The 19,377-nt window shown below is 39.7% G+C and overlaps 1 protein-coding gene and 1 long non-coding RNA gene across 2 annotated transcripts; both read right to left on the bottom strand.

The window, feature by feature from the left end:
• Positions 1 to 2,720: 2,720 nt before the first annotated feature.
• LOC103477349 (uncharacterized) lies at positions 2,721 to 5,536 on the bottom strand. Its single transcript, XR_535631.1, has 4 exons — positions 5,458 to 5,536; positions 4,715 to 4,903; positions 4,227 to 4,333; positions 2,721 to 3,332 (listed from the first exon to the last, which is right to left on the bottom strand). It is a non-coding gene; the product is annotated as an uncharacterized LOC103477349 (long non-coding RNA).
• Positions 5,537 to 6,998: 1,462 nt separating this feature from the next.
• pwwp2b (PWWP domain containing 2B) lies at positions 6,999 to 18,377 on the bottom strand. The gene is made up of 3 exons (XM_008430416.2): positions 17,729 to 18,377; positions 12,327 to 14,055; positions 6,999 to 8,459 (listed from the first exon to the last, which is right to left on the bottom strand). The coding sequence occupies exons 1-2, from the start codon at positions 17,866 to 17,868 to the stop codon at positions 12,327 to 12,329; spliced, it is 1,869 nt and encodes a 622-aa protein (XP_008428638.1). The 5' UTR covers positions 17,869 to 18,377; the 3' UTR covers positions 6,999 to 8,459.
• Between the last annotated feature and the right edge of the window lie 1,000 nt (positions 18,378 to 19,377).

The raw sequence follows: 19,377 nt of genomic DNA, 5'->3' as shown, positions 1-19,377 counted from the left end.
AATCTGATGGCTTTTGCACATATACCCACAGTAGAAAGTCTGGTCAGCAGGTCTTTCAGGACACAAAATGCCAAATCGACACAGAAATGATTCAAATTACATCTTCTTTCAACCCTGTCCTAATGGCTTAACCTTTTTTTATTACAAAGGTTCCAGCCAGAACCGTTGCTCGTTTCTGGTACGCCCGTAAATCTGACGTACAAATGACATCCGCAAACAACAATGATGGACTGTAAAGCCGCTTCTCTTGGCCTACTGAGAGTTCACTTTTGCTTCAAAAAAAACATCTGATGGGATGCATGCTGGAAATGACTACTGTGTTAAAGTGGGAGCCTAAAATAGCATCTCAATGCTAAACATGTTGCAGGAGCACAGGAGCCCAATGCTAACGTCAGCGTCCACAGTCCACATTTCTAGAGGACTTGTTCAAAATGATCCAATTAAAGCAGCACTTTGCACCAATTTGATGGTTGAATGAGCTAAATAACAGATTTAAAACAAAAAATATCTTTGCTGTTGAGCTCTTATGTCTATTTTTTCAATAGACATTTCAACTCAATGTGGTTTTTGAGTTGAAAATCTTATTTAGTCAATATTAAGTTTTCTATTAAAAAAACTTAATTGCGATTAATTAGTTACAGATTAAGTCAATTAAAATTTTAACCAAGTCCGTGGCATAGACGAGTAATTGTAAAAACTGGTAAAAGACTAAATTGTCAAACAGACTAAAAAAAGAGTCAGTATTTGTGATGTGAAGTAACACCATGGAAAACTGCGCAGAAGCAGAGCTGACTGGAGGAGAATCTGTTTGATACAAACTATGACTCTGGTTTCTCACCTTGTAGGCAACAAATAAACCTTTGGATTATTTAATTAGCTCTAACATTTGCCATGTTGATCTACTATAATAAAGGCACGATTACTCTATTCTCTATGGAACAGGAATAGATAAGTAATTATTGTGTGATTCATGCTGTAACATCACAGTAACAACGTGTGTCGTTCAGGAAGCTTTAAAGGTTTCAAACTCTGGATGTTGTCCAACCCTATACCATCCTAAATCTGCTACTGAATGCCAGGAGTGCAGCAATCAATCCCCGAATGATTAACCGGGATCAATAAAAACGACTTCGTTTAAAAAAGCTCAGGCAGCAAAAATTGCCTGTCGATGCAGACGGCAGGAATGAGAAATGACTGCAAGACATCAAGGACAAAGAAGGTGACAGTTCTCCTGGGCATGGCTCTGAACAGGAGCCAACGCCGTGCTTCTGGAGTTACCCTATCATTTGTTTTGCAACTTCAGTCAAAGGTGGAATGCGTTGAATAAACTTCTAACCCGTTAGGCGGGATGGTTTTCATTGTTTTTATGCCCTTAAAAGGTTATAGTGGTGTGTTTTCAGAAGCCAAACAGCATCTGCTGCGGTGAGTGAAAAGGAAAACAAGAAAATGATGGTGGCAGAAACTGGATGAAGTCATGATTTATGCATTAGGTCATTAAACCACCTGCTTAGAGTTGCTTTTGAACCATAATAAATGAAACACTAACCGACTTTTTGATGTATAATGACGGCACTTGGCAAAATGTAATGTTTCAATTTTAGATTTTTGTGTTTTTATGATGTAAAGTACTTCATGAACTGCTGAAATGTGCTATACAAATGAACTTGATTGAGTCATTATGCAATGATTAGATTTTTTTCAGCAAGGTGCAATACACAATTTAAAGAATATAGTTAAAAAGACTAAATATTTTTCTTATTTAGTCAAAGGGTGAAGGGAAGAGAGGAGTAGAGAACATAAAACTTGTACTCAAGTAAAAGTAGCAATATCTCAACATATTTTTACCCGTTTAAAGCAAAATGTATCAAATTAAAAGGCAACTCAGAATATCTGATTTAATGCTTCAAAATAATGTCACCAGATGGAAAAATTTTAAGATTATATCTGAATTCTGGAAACTAAAATAAAAAATAACCAACAAAAAACTAATAAAAATAGATAACTATTCCAAAATAACAGATGTAGCAATTTCCAAATCATAAAAACTATGAAACTAATACTAACAGTTGGTAATGCAAATATCTTACAATTTGCATTCCCGTTTTTTATTTTTATGTTTTGCAAGAACTCACTTACAGAATGCATATCGCCAGGGGTTCTCCTTGAAACAAGAGTAAAATATACTGAATGTTTAACTCCATAAAAATATTACTCAAGTAAAACTTAAATGTACAGTGCAGTAAAACTATTTCTAACAGTAATTTTTTTTTTTCTAAAAAGTTATTCAAGTAAATGTATCTGAGTTTATTTATCTAGTTACTACCCACCTCGGCTCTTTGGGTAAAGTTAATGCATTAAAATGTCAGAAATAACCCATAAACTTCATGATTATTGTAACATTTAACAACGAATTGTTAATTACTTTGAGTGTGTTTGTGGTTTTGTTTCCATATAACTGAGAATTGTGAAATTACGTAAATAAATCTGCTAAGTAGAAAAAATATGTTTTTCCCATCAAAATGTTTGGTGGGAAAAACATGTTTCAGCTATATCAAAATTTGTGTATTTCTCAAAACTGCAATGAAAACACTTTTTTTTGCATTATGTGAGTCATGTGATCAACAACCGGATGTTACTACTGGCAGAAAAGACGAAGAAGATGACAGGAAGTGGGAGGAGGAAGATGGTGCGGTGTGTTTTTTAATGACGTATCACGTGAACAAACTTATTCATGTGTGATTTTAATTATTTGCCTTATTTAGTAGAAACACCATATTGCAAAATTGTGTTTAAATGCCGACATTAGTGGAATACAGACAAAGTTTTGCGCACTTGTAACGGAAACGCAGTTTGTAATTGTCCTTGTTCCTTGGGTTCCATTTTAAGATCCACTCCTGCCACTGCCGGTTAGCCTCCTCCCGACCAGAACTTCTTGTGTGAGCTTCAGCTTTAGCTCCGTTCTGCAGGATAAAACCTCCAACATCCGTATCATGTTACTCTTCACTCAGGACCACCCAACAGGTCTAATCTGGGATAACAGGCGTGTTTGTCTGAGCAACGTCAAGGACAGGTGTGCTTTCTTAGCTTTGGCTTCAAGTTCTGGGTCTGCATCCCCTCACGCTGAGCTCGCACAGGCCTGGCTTCCTGCAAAGTTAATTAAGGCCGCAGCTTGCATGGAGGCATATCATTAGCAGTAATTGCACACAGCATCTTGCTGCCATGTGTCTCGTATTTTTTTCCCCCGTCTTTGTTCCAGATTTAGGCTCCGCTGATCCATGAAGGAGGAAGATGTTGGGGGAAGGAGTGATGCAACTTTATTTTCCAGTGCACATCTGTCCATGAGAGGAACACAGGGAATGTTTTACTAAAATGTTACAATGAATGAAAGATGTGGTTCCATGTCGGCTCCAGGAAACTCCGAGATTACCCCGAAGCAAAGCGTGTTTGTTGTGCAAGCATGTGCAGAGGTGCGCTTGTTTTCATGTCAACACTGGGACTCCTGTTCAATCCTGCATGGTTAGGACATGCTGTACTGACAACACTGGAGTTTTTAGTGCAAATGCATCAATTTATGGAAATGTAATTATTTGTTTCTCTCATTTTTTTAGACTTTGCAGAAGAAAACGCTGATGAGTATATAAAAAATATAAAATCTTCACTTTGAGGAATCTGAAGATAAATACAGATTTATTGGTAAAAAACCACAAACAGTTCCTTTTGTTTTGGTTGTTTTTACCCAGAATGCCTTGCACTATGGTACACTTCCTGCTTTTTACATTCGCATTCGAACCTCACCAGTTTACTTCACTCAAACTGAGACCTGGGTTTGTAGGTGGACCAGAGTTCACTTCTTTGGTCCACATCAGAGTCTGATTGCGAATTCACACCTACCCAAACAAATCTGACTTTCTAGTTTTGTTTTAATTAATTAAAGTGAACTAAACAGGGATGCTGCAAATGCATCATTGAATCACTTTTTGGTTCAGTTCAAGGATTCTACCTTCTTCAGTAGGAGTACATTAGCATTCCTGATTTTGACAATATTTGTCCACTTTACTTTGCAAAAATTCTCCAAATCCATCGGGGCATGAGAACATCTCTTGACCTCTAACGTCTTATTTTTTTCTGTCAAATTTAGTTATGAAACCATGGCTAAGTCATTCCAGATCTTCAGTATTACTTTCATGAAGTTACTCTTGTTCGTTAGTGTGTATGCTTCTACTCACTGTGATGCCAAAAATGTAAATTTCCTCTTCATATCCAGTTTTCTGGAACCACAAGGGTTTTGAACAATTCACAACTGTATCCATCTTGAAGAAAAACTTGGCTCCATCTGAAAAAAGTAACCCCAGTTAATAATATTGTTTCACATTGGTTCATGGCACTCTTTTGGTTATGCTTAAGAGTTGTTTTTGTGCCAAATGTAGCTTTTGAAATTATGGCCAAGTTCAAGTTTGGTTTCATGAGACTGAAGCACATTCTGTCACAGTTTCAAGTAATTTTTTTTACTTCCCACTAAGGTTACTGGTAAATATGAAGCTGCTATCCCTGGTGTTTTAAAACCAGGCAAACAAAAATATCATCTAACAGAAGAAATTAGTCAACAGAAGGATCCAATGAATGAGCCCAGCTACATTACAGGTGGTAGCCGAGATAGTATTGACCTTTAAAGCTCAAACTGGTTTATTTCTAGACTATCCATTGTGACACCCACCATTCAGGCCTCACTGGTTCGTTTACTTGGGGAACAGGAGCAGCTGTGAGGTGGGTTTGTGGAGGAAGGATGGAACCTAGAGCTGAAAGGATCCGGCCTGAACATCGCCAGGCATGGGTCACTTCACTCTGACCATCCTATCCTCTGTGCTGCACACACTGGTTATGCAACAGACATACCTCACCAGTCCTATTTAAAGCAAGGAGACAACAAATCAACACGTCTGACACGGATCAGCTTTCTGGATGTGTTGAGGGGTGTGGAGTAAGGGAGAAACAACAAACAAAATGGAGGTTATCTAATCTGTCATAACCTGCTACACTGCAAAAATCAGTCCTTTCAACATTTTAGAAAAATGTCAAATTATTTCCACATGGAAATAGAAGCCAAAGCAGCAGCCCTTGTTTAAGCATCTGAAACCCAGCAATAAATTAAAAATAACAGGCGAAACTCCAAAACTAACTTCAACTCATAGCACTGGCAATAAAAAGGCTTCTTAGTTTCAATGTTAAGCCAAGTCAACTTGAAGAAAATACGACACTATACAGCGACAAAATGTGCTAAAAAAGACAAATAAGGAACTCCATCAAACAAACAAAAAAACCCCAGGGGTTCAGCGTTTCTGAATCCCTGCTATTCGCAGTTATCCACCCGCGAATAGTTAAAATCCGCTAATACTTAAGACGACTCCATCTAAAAACATTTATAACTGCCTATTTTAATAGTTCGACCACCAAATATACCTCAATATGCATTAACATCCTCGGGAAAACCCGTCAAATGGTCTTAGCGCTGCCGTAGAAGCTAACAGCTACATTCTACTATACTTGTGCTTATGGGAATACAGCCAATCAGCGCCAAGAGAAAAACAATGCCGCTGCCTGATTGGCTGGTTTCCTAACGGTTATCACAGAAATGGAGACTGGTCGTTTTGTTTTGGAGACCTTTAGGTCTTTATATCTCCCCTCTATGTAGTCTAATATTTGAGTTTGTGTTGGTTGAAGATTCAAACATGGACACACGTCTCAATTTTCAGAGTGCTTCTTGAGTTCTGGATTAGATTAATATCTTTTTAGTTGGTTGAATGAACAGCCCACTCATCATTAATCAGACGCATTTTCCCATTAAGCAAAGTATTTGCTGATATAATTCAATGAGAAACATCTGGCTTTTATCTCCAATAAATATTTCATTTTACAATAACAACCCATGAAGTTTACATGCCTTACACACGATTAATAAATGCCTGGTATGAGAGCAGTTTATTGTCCAGATGCCAAAGCTACAAATTTTGTTTTTAGTACATCTAATATAATAAAAACAGAAAAGAACAGCCTTTTTGTAACCCTTTTCTCCAAAACGCTTGCAAGTTTTACATAATTCTGATAAGGGATCCATATTGAGTTTAATATTTTTGCAAAAAAAGGGAGATTCTAATACAACAAATTTAATAATTGTTTAAAATGAAAGTGTTTTAAAATTAAGTCAAAATTGTAGTTTTTTCTATTACATTTCACCAATATTTACTTTTTTGCCTGGTTTTCGAAAGTCAAATAAGAGACATGTTTAAAAAGCTATTGAGGAAAAGTATTCATTTTATTAAATTAGAATATTATAAAATATGTATTAAGTATTTCTCTGTTAATTCATGATTGTGGTTCTGCTGAAGCTTAACACAATGTGACATTTCTAGTCCACTTCCTGGATAACTCTGTGAATGGCTGCTTTTAAAACACCGACTCCAGCTGTTTGTGCAACTTTTTCAACCACACTTTTTTCTTCCACTAAACTTTCCAATATTATTTGGATACAGGAATAAAAACATTAAGCTTCATTAGCAATGGTCTTCTGCAATTTATCCAAAAACTAAGTATGAGATTATCTCTGAAATTTTATAGAAAAGCCTGGAAATTTGAGTTTCAAAACAAACATTTTCAAATTTTGAAACTCAGAAATCTCCATGTTTTTTTCCTCATAAATTTCATATTAATCCCAAACTTTGAGGCAATTTTTTTACTTTTTAAATTCAGAAATTTTCTTTTTTCTAGAAAATTTCTGACCTCAAATTTTCTATTTTACTTTTTTGGTAGAAATTATTTTTTCTGTCTACAATAACCATTATACACCGCCACAGAGCTGGACAACTGTCAGAAAAATTTTCTAACGCTATATACAAGTTTGAATTCATATTAACCATAATAATGTTTATAAAGCATCACTTTAAAAGTTTGTTTTATGTTTTGACACCCTTTTAGTAGCCACAAATTATACACAACTGCACCAATATTGCTTGTATATTTTATTTTATGTACAGTACAGGTAAAAAAAAGAAAAAAAAAGAAACATAAAGTAGTCAATAGCATTGACTGACGTGGGCAGCAGTAAACGGCCATGTTGCTCATCCATGGGAAGACGACCGCCTCCCTTCTCAGGCGTACACTCCAGCTGCGCCTGACAACAGCTTCACAACGAAGATTATCAAAACAGGAAGAAGGGAGCAGCTCTTTTTGAAAAATAATAATAATATTAATAATTATAATTCTGTCACCTAAACTGAGCCTGCTGTTCTGGTTCTGGGCTGGAAGAAAGGAGTCGTGCCTGTGCAATCTTCGGTTAACTTTTAAATACTGACCGCTTCACTGCACTGGATTTACAACGCTAAAGTCACTAAAAGTCAGTGCTGCAGTCGCCATTTTGCACGAAATACTGCGACGAGTTGCAAGCCAGCTTTTTGCTTTGTTTGTCCTTCAGTCCCAGTCAGCAGTTGAATTCACAGTATTCTTACAGCATGGTATTTATTTGTATTTTTTTCCTCTGAAAGAAACTCATAACTCATAAAGCTTTAACTGATGATGCATGGGGGGGAGGGGGGAGGCGTTGTTGACAAATGTTCACCAGTGGATCCGATTTTGTAGCGAGCGTTAAGAAAAACAAAAAAAACATTGTGTCTGGTTTTCTTATGGATTTAACTTTTAAAATAAAATAAGAAACAATAAAATAGGGTTTTAGTTTTGTATCTCCAAGGCCATAGATAGTCGACCACAAAGACTTCTGCGCTCCGCTGCCGACTATCAAGGATGTATCTCTCAATAGTGTTTCAGACAGTGAGCTCACAGCAGGCCACCAAGGTACAGATAAAGTGCTTTTTTTTTTCTTTAAAATGTGTCACTTTAAATAATTAAATGTAAAGATGGTTTTCAGGATATCTGAATAGTTAAGAACTGAAACGGGGCTGTGGGGGACAGACGCGACGTGACTCTGGAGTTCGGTCCAAACGAACGCATCCTCCGAATGTTGCCCTCTGGAGCGTTCACATTTTCCAAAAGTGAAGAGTAAGACTTTCAGACGTGGAAAAACAGCAGCAAACTAGAAGGGTTTTCCAAAAAACTATCAGGGAAGGAGGACTGAAGGAGAATAAATACATTTGGGTCCATGTAGTGTTTGTTATCCGGCTCTATAGAAATATGATAAAACCTAGAAAATAAAAAGTTCAGAGTACATAGAAGACCCATGAGATTCCTGGTCTTTTGTTTTTTTGTTGTTTTTTTCCATTTTTGCTCCCTTATCCAGTCTCAATAACAATAATAATCCATCTTCTGCCAGCCTTGTGAAAAAAAAAACAACAAAAAAAAACAGGTATATAAATAGTAGCCATGGCAACGGCACGTACTCCCACTCCCGGGCCTTGATGACTGAGTCTGAGAATCCAGAAAAACCTCGGAGACATCTGTTTGGTCCTCAGCCTCTGCAGGACAAATACAGACAAACCCAGTCAGCTGAAACAATGAACTATTGTCGCTCCTTTAATCCAGCTTCCACCACTCAGGTGAGAGTATTTTAATGGGATTTTCTGATCGATAAAATAAGACATAATGACGAATAATTTTCACCTGGTAAAGGTTTGCATGCAGCTCCATCTACGCCCGAAACAATTAAATGAGTTAATCAATTATTGAAATAATCGTCAACTCATTTAGTAATCAATTAATTGTTAACTGGAGTGTACAGACTCAAAAAAGGCAAATTCCTGAAAAAAACAACATACTCATTAATCCAAAACTGTTCTATAAATTTAAACGTTTTGCGTTTTAAGATAATAAAAAAAAACATTTTTCTGTAAACATGCAGAGCTTCAAATACTATGAATTAAATGTAAAAATAAGCAACTTTTGCTATCCAACTATTAATCTGTTAATACAAAAAAATAATCAAGATTATCCTCTACAGTGCATTAATGTTAAAACAAAATAGCTTTTCCAGTTGACATCAGAAGTAGTTTTTCAGCTGCATCCTTTGCTATAAATGATCAAACATTCACTGAAGAAATGCTGTTATTGTATTTTAGGCAACAAAATGTTCAATGTTGTATTTAAAAAGGCAGATAAATAATTTGTGTATTTGCACCTTTCAATCTATTTCTAATTTTGTACTCAAAGGTTTAAGAGGTTAAATGAAAAATGGGCAGAATGTGCCAAATTTTTATCCGATTAATTGTCAAAATAATATTAAAACAATAATTGAAGCATTATGACTTCAAGTAATTATTTGAAGCTCCATTCATCTTTACATCAGCTCTTCTCTGCCCCTCCTGTAGAAAAGCCTCCCCACAGCATGATGCTGCCACCACCAAGTTTCATCGCCTCGGTCGTCATGGTGCCGTTTGTTCATTTAAAAACCTCCTTCGCCTTCAGGGAACATCTGGATTTACACTCAGGTCAGATTAGACACAGATGGCCTGGATTTACTTTGCGTCTCTTTTACATAAAATCCTTGCATAGACTGAGGTTTGTGGATATAAAGTGACCAGAATGAAAATTTTAGCAGGTCGGTAAATTGTGACATTTTTAACATGGAGGAACTCTGAGGTGAACGTCAGCAGCTTTTCCCACCGCTTCAGGCCTTCGTGTCGCCGAGGAATCAAGAGAAGCGCTTCCTGTATGATGACTGGAAAAAAGCAGCTAACAAGAGGCCAGGCTCAATTCCTTTTCTGTTTGTCCTCACAACAGAGCTAATAAAGGAGCTGGAAAACGCAGGCCTGCCTCTGTAAACACGGCAGGCTTTCACGTTGAAGTGCGCGTCAAAGACCTGCGCTGTAGCAGCTGCGTTTTCTCGGCCACTAACCCCCAGAAACCAGAGGAAGGAGCTCAGAACAGGCGCATGACAAAGTGCTTTTGACACACAACTGAAACCAAAACCACATGCTTATGCAGTTCAACAGATTTAACTTGGCTGAATCTGCTCTCTGGATTTAAAAGTACTAAAAACGACAGCAAGACGCAATAACTCTACTTTTTTTTATAGCTCCAAAAATCATTGATACCTTGCAAAAACAGAACTTATTCAAAGTATTTTGCTGGGATTTTATGTGGCAGTTAATTTCACTCTGACATCCCTGAATAAAATCCAGATTAGCTGCCTTCAGAAGTCTGCTGACTGGTAAACGAGGTCCACCTGTGTCTTATTTGTTCGTTAGAGAACAACCGGCATCATGAAGACAAAGCAGCACAGCAGACGGGTCAGGGAGGAAGTTCAAAAATATCAAAACAAAATTCCACGCCTGAATCTCAGCCAGATGAGATCAAAATTAAAGTTTCTGTCAGACATTCAAATAGGGATGAAATTGATACATTAATCAATTTCTAAAATAATCCTCAGTTGCAGCCCATATGTCATGTTCATCTTCCAACAGTACAACACATAACAGACATTAAAGCATTGTCATGTTACAACAGCCTAGTCAAAGTCCAGGTCTAAATCCAACTGAGAATCCAAGTTTCCAACTAATTTTGCTACTTATACTAGTTAGTTGTTTGTTTTTTTTTCATACCTTTTATTAATGTCATGAGGCTTAAAACTGGGATCAGAGTTTCGTTCCACCTCATGTTTTAACGTGCTGAAATGACAGATAAACTCTTTGAACCTTGAAGAAGAAGTTAAAAGGCATCCAGTCTCGACTGAAGAAAACTGAAACAATATTTTGCCTGTTCTCAGCAATAAAAACAGGATCTAGGTCAGTCTGCATCTGAAAACACTTCTGTATTTCGCCAAGTTTTAACACAGCACATAAAAGCAGATTTGGTGTACTTCAGAGTACAAGTCAATGTAGATGTGGTCCAAGTTACCATGACAACAAAACGAGAGCTTGGAAAATACGATCACTTTGTGTCAAATCTAACGTCTTTGTAAGTAGATTTGAATTTAAATGTAGTTTTGTCCTAGTTCATTTAATGTATTCTTGAATTGTGGTTAGAGGGCCGAACAAAATCAGTCCAGGGTCACAAATGGCCCCCGAGCCTCACTTTGAACACCTTTACTTTAGATGATCAATCTCAAAAATAGCTGTAGCTGTGATTGTGATTTATCGAAAGGTAAATCTACAAAGTGTGGGCTGGAACAAGCTACACCTAACATAATAAAATGTTACATAACAGCTGAGTCTTGTTTGGACACTAGAAGTTGGATTTAGATAATCTTAGAATCAGTTAAAGAACAAATTAACTAGAGATGAACTGATCAGGTTTTTACTGACCAGCATGGAGTCACTTTTTTGTTTTTACAGTCCTAGAACACAATTTCCATGTTCAAATGTAAAACTTCTGGTTTCTGAGGCTCTTCTAACATTTAAGTAGAAAGTGTTTACTGTGGAAATGCAGTGGTTTATCATCTGTATGTTCCTCAGATCATCAAACAACACTGTGCCAAAGTTAGCTGAAGGGTTTTTTCACAGGTTTTTTTGGCATGTAGACAAATGCAGATAAGCTCCGTCTCCAAATCTGTCCCACTCAGGACGTCAAATCTGGACTGGCTCATCCAACAATAGGTTTCACCGTCTGAACTAAAATATCTGCATTCTGGTTGAAAAGACTAAATTATCAGTTTCAATGGTTAAATAAGAGAAATGACTCCTTTTTGAAAAAACATCCTTCTCTTCACAATCTTCCTTTTTCCGCAGCGATCCAGACTAAACTAATCAAACTATGTTTTTCTAGACCTTAATACTTTGGAACTGTTTGATTAAGTACAACAAATATTGGCTAGAAATGCAGCCAGACGGGAAAAAGTGGGACTTTTTTGTTTAGACCAGGGGTCACCAACTCCAGTCCTCAAGGGCTACCATCCTGCAACTTTTAGATTCACCTCTGCTCCAAAATGTCTGAATTTCCTCACCAGCATTCATTCCTCTCTGCAATAGGCTGGAAATGAGCAGTTTATTTGATCCAGGTGTGTTTGAGCAGAAACATCTAAAAGTTCAGGACGGTAGCCCTCGAGGACTGGAGTTGGTGACCCCTGGTTTAGACTGTTTAACCATCACTGCTTCCAACAACTAAATAGTGTTCAAATCCCTGCTGGCATTAGCACAGTTTAATTCGATTTCTTTATTATTCGGAGGTGGTGATTTTTTTAAGGCAGAAGTGTTGATTTTTTTTTTTATTGAGAGGAGGTGCTGATTTTTAAGGATGAGCTGCTATTTTTTTTAGGCGGAGGTGCTGAATTTTATTATTTTTTGAGTGGAGGTGCTGCTTTTTAAGCGAAGGTGCTGAATTTATACAGTTGTGTTGTCTGTGAGATCTTAATAACTGAGCTAACAGCTCCTGTACTAACTGGGACTGACCTACGTGTCGCAGTGGGAAAGCAGTGACGTAATCTCTGGTCCCATGTGACCCACGGCCTTGGCTGCCTCCAAGATGGCTCTCCTGTACATCCCTTTCTTCTTGCGGTTGAAGCGGGACCTGAAGAGCTCTCTGAAGGGCGACAGCTTGGCTACGGACAGCTGGGAGGTGGTGGGCGAGCCGAACCACGCCACCTTGGCCTGGGGCCACTGGGCCTCGCAGCCGTCGGACTCCTGCTTCCGGGTGCCACTGATGCTGAGCACGCGGGCCGGCCACCAGGGGAAGCCGTGGATCTTCCCCCACACGATGTCGCCCACTGCCACGGCGTGGCCCTCCTCCGTTACGCACTTCGTCATGCTGCGGGTGTGGAGGCGCACCGTGAGCGGCGGCACCGTCTTGCAATCCTCGCGCGGCGTCACGGAAGACGAGGTGACGGACAGGTCTTCGCCCGGTGCCAGGTCGCACAGCTCTGGCGACGTTCCTTCGGAGCTGAAGGACTTGGACTCGTCCAGGCTGTCGCTGCTGCACACGGACAGGCTGGATGAGTCCGCTTTGCGCTTCCGGAAGTTGATCAGGAGGGTCAGGTCGCTGTGGCTGCGGTCTGCCTCCTCCCCAGAACTCCCTGACCACAACTCCGAGTTCTTCCCCTCCCCAGAGTCTTCAGAGTGGGGGATGCAGGAACCGGGCCCCCTGGGGCTCCGTCTCCGGCTGCCCCCAACCAGTTCTGCCTCGTACTCCATCATGGTCTCCTCTCCCTGGCTCTGCGGCGGTCTCAATCGGATCTTTGGACAGGACGAGCCTTGGTTCACCGTTGCAAAAGGCCGGGTTAGTTTGAGTTTTGGAATAGAGACAGTGAGGCCGGACCTAGTGGCGTCCAAAATGTGCCGCTGGTCCTTGGTGGCGTCCGTGGACCTCTTGCCGTTTCCTCCCACGCCGTTCTGCACCAGCTGTTTTGGGCAGAATGGTTTGATTGAGCCATGCACCCGGGATGGGATCTTCATGACCTCCCCCTTCCCCTGTGGAGTGCTGTAGGAAATCTTTATGACAGGGCTGTGAGGGATAACATCACTTGCTGTGTATTTCTCAACCTCAGCCTCGCCCCTTTTGTCCTTTCGGAAGCGCTTGCCATCGAGGACAGGGGCGTTTTCTCGTCTTTTGGCGTCCTTCGTTGTGATGACATCCTCTTTTCTCGACAGCTTCGCCGGGTTGTCTTTATAGTCCCCATCATCGTCACTCTGCAGAGTATTCTCTTTTCTAGAAGTCTTTGTGTTAATGCCGTCTTTGCTGTCCTCGTCGCTATTAAGCGTGTTTTTACACTTTTCACACAGAACCTGCCGCGGCCGCAGTCGAATGGTGCTGATGGTCATACGCCCCGGCTCTCGCGACCGCCTCTTCTTCCTCTTGATTGGTCGCGGAGGGGGTTGAGGTACCCACTGGCTGTAGGTGTGGCGCACCCATAAAGGCGGAGGGAACGGCGCTCCTTCAAAATAAGGAGGGAAAGGAGTCTGTCCGGCTGGCACAGGCGTGGGGATGGGGCAGGGTGGAGGCTGAGGTGCTGTCGGTTCGCTGCTTTCAGGGACCGAGTTTTCATCCTTTGGTCTGTGTGAGGCCTGGCTAGGAGATTTAGCAACCGGTTCCTCGTTCAAGATTTCTGGGATTTCACAGTCTGGCTTCGTGATGGGGCAGTCACCAAGTTTAGCTGTGAAATCTGGCAGACAGAAGAGTCCAGTCCTAAAGTCCAGAAAAGAAACACAATAGTGTCAATTACTTGGCACACATAAAAGCAGTACAATAAATAAATCTTATGGCAGTAGGATAAGCTCTCAAACTTTAATTTCAGAAAATTTTTGTATAGAACGTGAGCCAATTCGGTGTTGAGACAGCCAAACATCACTAAAACATCCTTCAACTCTGAGAAAGACCACCAGATTTGATTTAGGGGTTTTCACTCCGTTAGACTCAGATTGGGGACCAAAGTTGCAACATTTGTTGCATTTTCAGCTGCTGCGGTTCACTTTCACTGCACTGTGTCAAACAAACCAAACCCTTTGAAAAACTTGTTCCCCTCCTTGCCTGTGGTGGCGCTGCACCAAGAACCACTGAAGGAAACTACATAAAAACCTATGAAGGAGACACCAAGCGCAACTTGAAATGTAAACAAAAATGAAGCACTCTCAGATTTTAGCCATTGTAGGATTTCTCTTTTGACTTCTTTTGACCAAGAGCCATTTTACCCGCTAGCGCTAGACTCACGCGTTTCTTTTGGTTGTATTTACCCAGAATGCTCTGTGTTACAGTCCAATGTGACCTTGTGGGCAGGTCTACTAGTCAGCCCTCTTGCACAATTACGCAAAAGGTGACAGAGGCTGATTTTCAGACAGTTGTAGAGACAGAAAAGATTGGTTTCTCATGTAAGTATTAGTCGATTGCTGACAGATTTTGGGAGACTTTGGGTGCCCCTTATATCTAATAATTCATGATGCCATGGACTATTGACCAGTATCACTCATTTAAAAGGTAAACAAGCCCACAGCCTAACCAATCCTCCTCCATACCAAAAAGTGGCAATCAGATTCTTAGTGAGATTTTGATCCTATGTTTTACACCACCTGGAGTTTTTCTTCTCATCTGACTGAAGCAATGTTTAAATCAGTACAATATTAGAAGCTCATCTAATTCATGCACAAAAATCCATAACAAGGTAAACCTAATCATAAATAGATTACAGTTTTGTTAATTTGATCAAAAGTTCTAAACCAGTGCAGTGAAATTAAGTGCAGATTACCAACTGGCAAAAATGTATTTAGTTATTGACTTTACAGCTACTCCTCTATGTGTGGACTAGAGAACAGGATTAGGGTCACTGGAAAATAAAAAAATACTACATCCTGACTTTATACTCTAAATTATGGATAAAAACAAGAGGTTTTACCCAGTCCTGACTCAGGGTCTGACAAGTAATATGTAGACAAGTCTACACAATTAAATTTGGGATGGTAGGACAGACAAATGTTTCTGTATTCTTTGTGCAATGGTCTCAATAGAAACCCAGCTGGGATGTAGATGTCATCTAGTGGTTGCTAATGAGACCGTGCCCCAAGATGCTAATCTTATCAACAAATCACCAATAATTACCTATGAAGATACTTTTGATGTTACCTCTAGTTGTTTCAAATTTTAGGTGCTCAATTATAACTAAATCATGTTTTGTTTTGAAGGGTTCTGGTCGTGTCATATGCACATCTCAAAAGGCACAAAAAGTAATGAATTCATAATTAAAAGGCTAGAGATTCTGTGATCATTAAAACAAAGAAAAGTTAAGTAGGATTTTCCGTAAGCCCTTTGTAGCATTTGTTGCATATAAATAAAGGTGTGGCACCAGTGCTTTTTGTATTGTATATTTTCCCCCCCAAATGAATGAATGCAATCAAATGAAAGGTTGTATTTTTTTTTGTTTTTTTCCATGCGAGATGAAGCTGCTGCCATAAAAGACAAATTTATTTTAAAGTTGTTTACACGTATTTTTACCAGGGTGCTATTAAGTGTCAAATGAGGTGTTGAAATAGTCTAAGAGAAAATGAAGCACCAAAAGAACTAAAAGAAGAGAAACGTGAACGGTTCTGTTTCTCTATGACAGGACTGAACCACGCTGCTCGTCACCTGCGTTCTCAAAGTTCTTATAGAGTGGGGGTTGGGTTCTGCTGAGCGAGCCGTGCAGTAATCTCTCCTTATGCCTCAGGCTACAACAGCAGAGCAATAGTATCACCCACTTTCCCTGCTTGATTGTACGCATCTTCTTTCATATCCTGGGATCGATCAACATGTCTAATGAAGGCCAAACGGCCAAGAAGTCATCAAGAGGTGGCTGGCAGGCAAAAAAGTAACATGGCCGAGCTGCTGTAGTCAGGAGACAGCAAACAAAGAGTCTACAGGATGCCCAGGCGCTCCCCCTCCTCGCCTTCCCAACATCTGACTGAACAAAAACAATCCCATGAATCACTCGGGATTCAGAGATGCAACCAGGAGATTTCAATTTGTTTTTGCATCCACGTCTACTCAGGGCTCCTGTGCGGTGAGATTATTAATTAGTAAACATTTGGGGAGCCCATTTTCGGCCCCAAGAGAAGGAGCTGGCATGGCTCGGTGGGTTATAGTCTCCTGGCGATGTTTGTTCCTCCCAAACCTTTCTATAGGTGCCCCAAAGCTGCCAAATATTAACCTCCACTGCGACTGACAGCGCACGAACGGTGCTGCCTGTTACAGGGAACAGGCCGTGCTTGTTAAACATAGCACAAGGACGCACAATATGACGAGCAGTGATTCACTAAAGCTGCTGGCACTTCACTTGGCATACAGCAACTAGATAGTGGAGATTAGTTTGAATGATACGAATACACAAGGATATCTTTAAAAAGCGGAGAAAAACAATGAGAGGAAATGATTTTCCCTAAGCCAAAAAGGAAGAAGGAGTCAGATTTGATTTTGTCGAGGCCTGGAATAGAGGTCTATTTCGGGTTATTTCAAGGCCTTCTTTTTCCCTCATTTAAGTAGTTTGTTCTCAGAGCAGCTTGAGCTGTTGCATAAAGAAGGGCCAAAGCTGGTCAGATTTTGATTCTGCTAGGCTATAAATAGTGTAAGCCATCGGCTTTTAAGGTGCGCAACACAGAGCTGACAGTTGAGGTAAACAAAAACATGAAATAATTAGATATTAATAATGTCACAATAGTCTTGACCCCTTTATTTTTCTTATACTTGAGCAGAGCTGTGCTTATAATCACAGAGAAGGGCCTTCAATGCCAAACAGAACCAGGGTCACTGATTATTACAAGTTGGATGAAGTCAAACAGCCAAACATGACAAATAATCCATTACATTTGTAATTTTCCATGATTCTTATGAACTAGAGGTCCCTGGGATGCACCTCAAATTAACACAAATACTTTGGATTATTTTAAACAGCACAGCAGAAAAGTCATTTTAATCAATTTGTGTGGATAAACACATCACTGTCTGATTCACCGACCTGCTTTTATTCAGTTTCTTTGAGCTTCTTCAGCATTTGATAAGGCTAACAATAAGCTATTGATGAATTCAGAAACAGTAGCTGCTGCACAATACAAGTCATCAATCACTGCACTCTCTAATCTTATAAAATGAATTCAGTGTTTTCACAACGGAAAAACTGATATTCTGCCGTTTTATAACGTAAAGTGAAATGTCAGTTTATGATTAGCCACCAAAGTTAGCCGTTAGCTCCCCTGTCAGCTACAATAACCCATGTCTTTTTTCTGAGGGCCCAGTTAGCTGCTACAAAGCTAAGGAGCTAGCATTTCAGATAGCCGTTAGCACGCTATGGCAGAGAATAATTTCTGGGAAAAATTAAAAAGTCCATGAAATTACTCACTTTTTGTTGGAATCAAGTAATATCCCCGTGTAGCTCCTTTCTCGGTAGGTCAGCGTCACCACCAGCGTGTCGTTAACAACATGATCGATAGTGACAGGTACCAGAGAGCCGGCCCGCAGCTCCTCGTCCGCAGCCTCCATGTTTCCCGGGGTGCTCTGTCCGGCTCCGCGGTACTCGCTCCCGGCCAAGGGAGCCACGGTCGCGTCGGCCTAAGATCCGTCTCCCCCTTCGCTATCGAGAGCAGGAGGCTACGCTAAGGCAGAAAATGACGCCATCACCCCCACCAAGTCCATTACAACAGCGCTGCCACTGCTGACATCACGCTCTGTGTGCTACAGGAGCAAAAAAATCTCCCCGAGACGAGGCCTGGCCTTTTTCTCTGCCTCACTCTGTTTGATGCCGTTCATTACTGCTCACCTCACCCTGCTGCCCATGCTGAGAGAATAATGGCGACTTTGCAAGTAGATCAAGAAATATCTATAAAATGTTGCGCTAGTAAGAAATGTACAACAAATAAACAATTCTTTTAAAATGTTTACAATTTCTCAATAGAACTGAATGTGTTGTTTTCGGAAAAACAGCTTTAGGATTTTTAAATCCGTAGAATATTTATGCTTCAAATCAAATATATGATAAATATATTCATCTGATGTTGCAATCCAAAGGTTAGTTTTTATCAACTTTCTGAAATGACCTTTACTTACCCCAACAATTGCAAGGTTTACAGTGGAGAAGTGCAGAGGACAACAGAAGTACAAAGAAAAAATGATTGTCTATTTTTTGATTCCACAAAGCTTGTAGATATATCTCCCATAAATAGCTAGTAAAATGTTTATTTTTTTATTATTTAAAGCAGGTTTAAATAACAAGAAAACAAATAACTAGTAGGACAAGAGAAAACATGCATACATAACCGAGAATGTAATAATAAGCAAGTTTGAAAGGGAGTAAGAAGCGAACTTATTTTCTTTAACTCAGATTAAATATATCAATTACTAACTCAGTCACTATCAGAAACATGTAATAAAAAATCTGTTCTGGTGTTCTAATGTTACATCCTAGCCAAAAAAACAAAGCAAAGTAATTTAACTGAGCAAATAGCTATGGATAATTACTGCTGGGGCGAATACCTTTCAGCTGGCAACAAGTTATTTAACCCCAGATGATGTAATGAGCAGCTTCTCATTTCACTAAACAACCAGGTGGAAAGACATCCTGTGATTGTGGGAAAAAATGCATCTCTGTTTTAAAAGAGTCAAATCAATGGCATCTAAGAAGATTACATAAAAAAATGGGTTGAGAACTGTTTAATGCATTATTAAGAACTGGAAGAATAGTAGGAAATCATTGTTTTGAGGGGAAAGAACCCTGAATGATCATGGTTGGTGACATCAGATCAAAGAAAATCAACAGCAGAACTCAGTTCAATGTGTAATAGTGAAAATGAGAGCATTCTCATCACTCACAATGTGAAAGGAACTCGGATTGAACAGCTGTGTAGCCATAAGAAAACCACAGATCAGAGAGGCTAACTGGAGATAAAGACTACAATTTGCTAAGGAGCATAAAGATTAGACTTTAGAGCAATGTAAGAAAGTCATGTGAGCCGACGAGCTCAAATTTATCATCTACACAATGGTTGATCTCTC

Source organism: Poecilia reticulata, linkage group LG15, assembly GCF_000633615.1.
Source record: "Poecilia reticulata strain Guanapo linkage group LG15, Guppy_female_1.0+MT, whole genome shotgun sequence".
Lineage (NCBI taxonomy): Eukaryota > Metazoa > Chordata > Actinopteri > Cyprinodontiformes > Poeciliidae > Poecilia > Poecilia reticulata.
This window is presented reverse-complemented; position numbering and strand designations above follow the sequence as displayed.

What these genes read in the sequence shown, in the direction of transcription:
- pwwp2b (XM_008430416.2), bottom strand. Translation starts at nt 17,868, where the DNA reads ATGGAGGCTGCGGACGAGGAGCTGCGGGCCGGCTCTCTGGTACCTGTC. An exon ending in TTACTTGATTCCAACAAAAA is followed by an intron (nt 14,056 to 17,728) that starts GTGAGTAATTTC and finishes TCTGGACTTTAG; the next exon opens with GACTGGACTCTTCTGTCTGC.